General features: G+C 59.9%; 1 protein-coding gene across 1 annotated transcript in view; it reads right to left on the reverse strand.

The window, feature by feature from the left end:
* PPP6R2 (protein phosphatase 6 regulatory subunit 2) overlaps window positions 1-2,821 on the reverse strand; it is a 45,147-nt gene that overhangs the window by 7,738 nt on the left and 34,588 nt on the right. The window contains exon 24 of the mRNA XM_017739382.1: window positions 2,145-2,226. Within this exon, the coding sequence (XP_017594871.1) occupies window positions 2,145-2,226 (82 nt within the window). The remainder of the gene's footprint in view (window positions 1-2,144; window positions 2,227-2,821) is intronic.

Below are 2,821 nucleotides of genomic sequence, written 5' to 3' on the forward strand. Positions count from 1 at the left end.
GGCCCTGTCCTGTCCCTCGGGCCACGGGAGGGGACCCCGCTGTGGCCCCACCCCACCCAGAGCACTGCTCCGATGGGAAGGGATCCCAGCTGTGCCTGCTGAGGACATTCCCCTCCTCTCCCGATCCCAAACGGATCTGGGCACAGCTGCTCCCGGGGCAAGCAGAGGGAACAGCTGGAAGAGCACCCAGCATCCCCCGGATCCAACCTGGCTGCACCAGCACAGGGATCCTTCAGCTTCCATGGAATCGCGTCTGGGGTCCCAAGAATGCCCGAGGGGAAGCCGATGTCCAGCAGAACTCTAGCACCAATCCTTGGAAAATTAAGACTTGAATGTGTCTCCAGTCAGGACCTCAAAGCCACTGATCCCGTCTGAGAGTCCTGCCTGGGAGTGGGATTGATCCCTGAACACCAAGCGGGGAAAGCAAAGCACAAAGTGAGATTTTTTTTCCCTCCCAGTGCAATTAACTTTAAATTATTAATTTTAAATTACACGGAGTGAGTGAAAACTTCCAGAACGAGAGCCCTGTGCCATCTGATTCCGGAGCAACTGGGGCTGGGGGACAGCCCAGCCCTGCTGGCAGCACACGAGTGGCCCACAGCCCCAGTAACCGGCAGCATCCCAGTAACCTGCACCATCCCAGTTCCTGGGATCCAGCCCCTTTTCCCTCCGAGCAGAGCTGACCTGGGCACACAGGGCTGAGCCGGGGCTGCGGGATTGGCGCCGTCGGACACGGACCCAGCGGAGCAGCCCCAGCCCCACAGCGGGAACACCGCGTTCCCCTCCCAGCCCAGGTAAGGACACTCCACGGGCACCGACCCCACAGCACAAGGAAAGGATTTCCGGGCGGCCAGGGCCTGGCCAGGCCGCCTCTGCTGGGAATGTGAGCTACTTCCCACCCTCGGGAATGCATCCCAAAGCAGCTGCTTGGCTCCCTGTGTGCCAAGCTCCAGCTTTTGCTCCAAAGGGAAGGATTTCCCCGGATTCCACCTGCCAGGGGGTTCCAGCTGAGCTGCCCCAGGTGGCCCAACCCCTCCAGTGCCCCCGTGTGCCCCCCAGGCCGGGCTGGCAGCAAGCTCAGAGCCTGGCACCAGCACGGCATTCCCGGGAGCAGGGCTCCAGCCTGGGCACATCCCAGCTCCAGGTGTTCCCTTCACCTGGCCCTGCTCTCGCCCCGCCCCGAGGGACCCGGGTGTCCCCCAGGGCTCTCCGTGTCTCCCCCGGGCGGGCACAGCCGCAGCCGTGTCCCTTCCAACGCTGTCATCACCAGGTACAAAGTGCAAAAGTGTTGCTGTTCCTGCATCCATTAAAAACTTTAAAAACAGAACAAAACAAACAGAAAAAGGATTTCCATCATCATTTGCAAATACATTAATTCATTCTCCAAAGAGCCAGCGAACCCCTGGTCACCTCCTCGTGGGCAGGATCCCCCTGCGGCCAACACGGACATTGGCAGGAGAGGCCACCTCTGACCCAGTGCAGATCCTGCCCTGACCCCCCCCGTGTCCATGGAGAGCCCGGAGCAGTCCTTGGAATGCAGGGACACCCCGTTCCCCTGGACACTCCCTGGCTCTGGCTGGGGACATGCCCCAGCCTCGGCCCTGCCACTCCAATCCAAGCCCTCCCTGCTCCCTCCCGCAAAGTGTTGGCATTCCTCCTCCTCCTGTGAAATGTTTCTGGTAAGGCTTTATTGCTCTACAAAGCGGTGCAAAGGCTGCCCGAGGACAGCTCCATCAGGAACTTTGGTCACACGGCTGCGGGATTTGTGCACGGCCCCGGCCCGCCGCTGGACCTGCTACCTTCCCAAGAGAAGCTGAATACTGTGTGCAATAACACTGGGAAAACAGGACTGAACCCCAAATCCGAAACAAAAACCAGGGGGACGGGGAAGGGGACAACTCAAATCAGGCAGAAGGCTTGGGAAGAGCCCGTCATTCCCGTGAGGACTGAACTCAATGCTACATTTCGACAATGCCGAGTGTCTTTCCGAACGGATCGGTGGTGTTGGATCTGCGTGTCTGGTCCTGAACGCCAGCTCGCTCTCATCAATGCAGCATTTATTAAAAAATAAAATTAAAATGAAAAAAAAAAAAAAAAAAGACTTGACAAATTGCATCACCAGGGAGCAGCCTGGCCTGGCTCACACACGTCCCGGGGCGGCGGCGGCGGCGGCATCAAGCGGGGCCGTTCAACGTGGCTTCGGCGCAGGGCAAGGCCTCGTCGTTCCTGCAGGGACACCCGGGGAGCAGCCTTAGGGACAAGGCACACGCTGGGAAAGCCCCCCAAGCCTCCTCCATCCCTCCTGGCAATGTGTCTTCCTGGTGGAACCTGAGCCCCTCCCTCTGGTTGTGTTTTGCCTGCTGGGTGAGGTTCTCAGCTCCCTACGGAGAAATTCCTCCCAGTCCCTCACTGAGTATTACATGGAAAAGCAGCATGGAGTCAGGGAATGGCTTAGGTGGGAAGGGACCCTAAAGCCTGTCTGGTTCCAAGTCCTTCCAAGGTGATCAGAGGGATGGGGCATCTCTGCTATGGGGACAGGCTGAGAGCTGGGAATGTTCAGCCAGGGAGAGCTTGGAGCCCCTTGCAGGGCCCAAAGGGGCTCCAGGAGAGCTGCAGAGGGACTGGGGCCAAGGCATGGAGGGCCAGGAGCCAGGGAATGGCTTCCCAGTGCCAGAGGGCAGGGCTGGATGGGAGATTGGCAATTGGGAATTGCTGGCTGGGAGGGTGGGCAGGCCCTGGCCCAGGGTGCCCAGAGCAGCTGGGGCTGCCCCTGGATCCCTGGCAGTGGCCAAGGCCAGGCTGGAGATTGGGGGTGGGGGAG

Source organism: Corvus brachyrhynchos, unplaced genomic scaffold (assembly GCF_000691975.1).
Source record: "Corvus brachyrhynchos isolate BGI_N302 unplaced genomic scaffold, ASM69197v1 scaffold197, whole genome shotgun sequence".
Lineage (NCBI taxonomy): Eukaryota > Metazoa > Chordata > Aves > Passeriformes > Corvidae > Corvus > Corvus brachyrhynchos.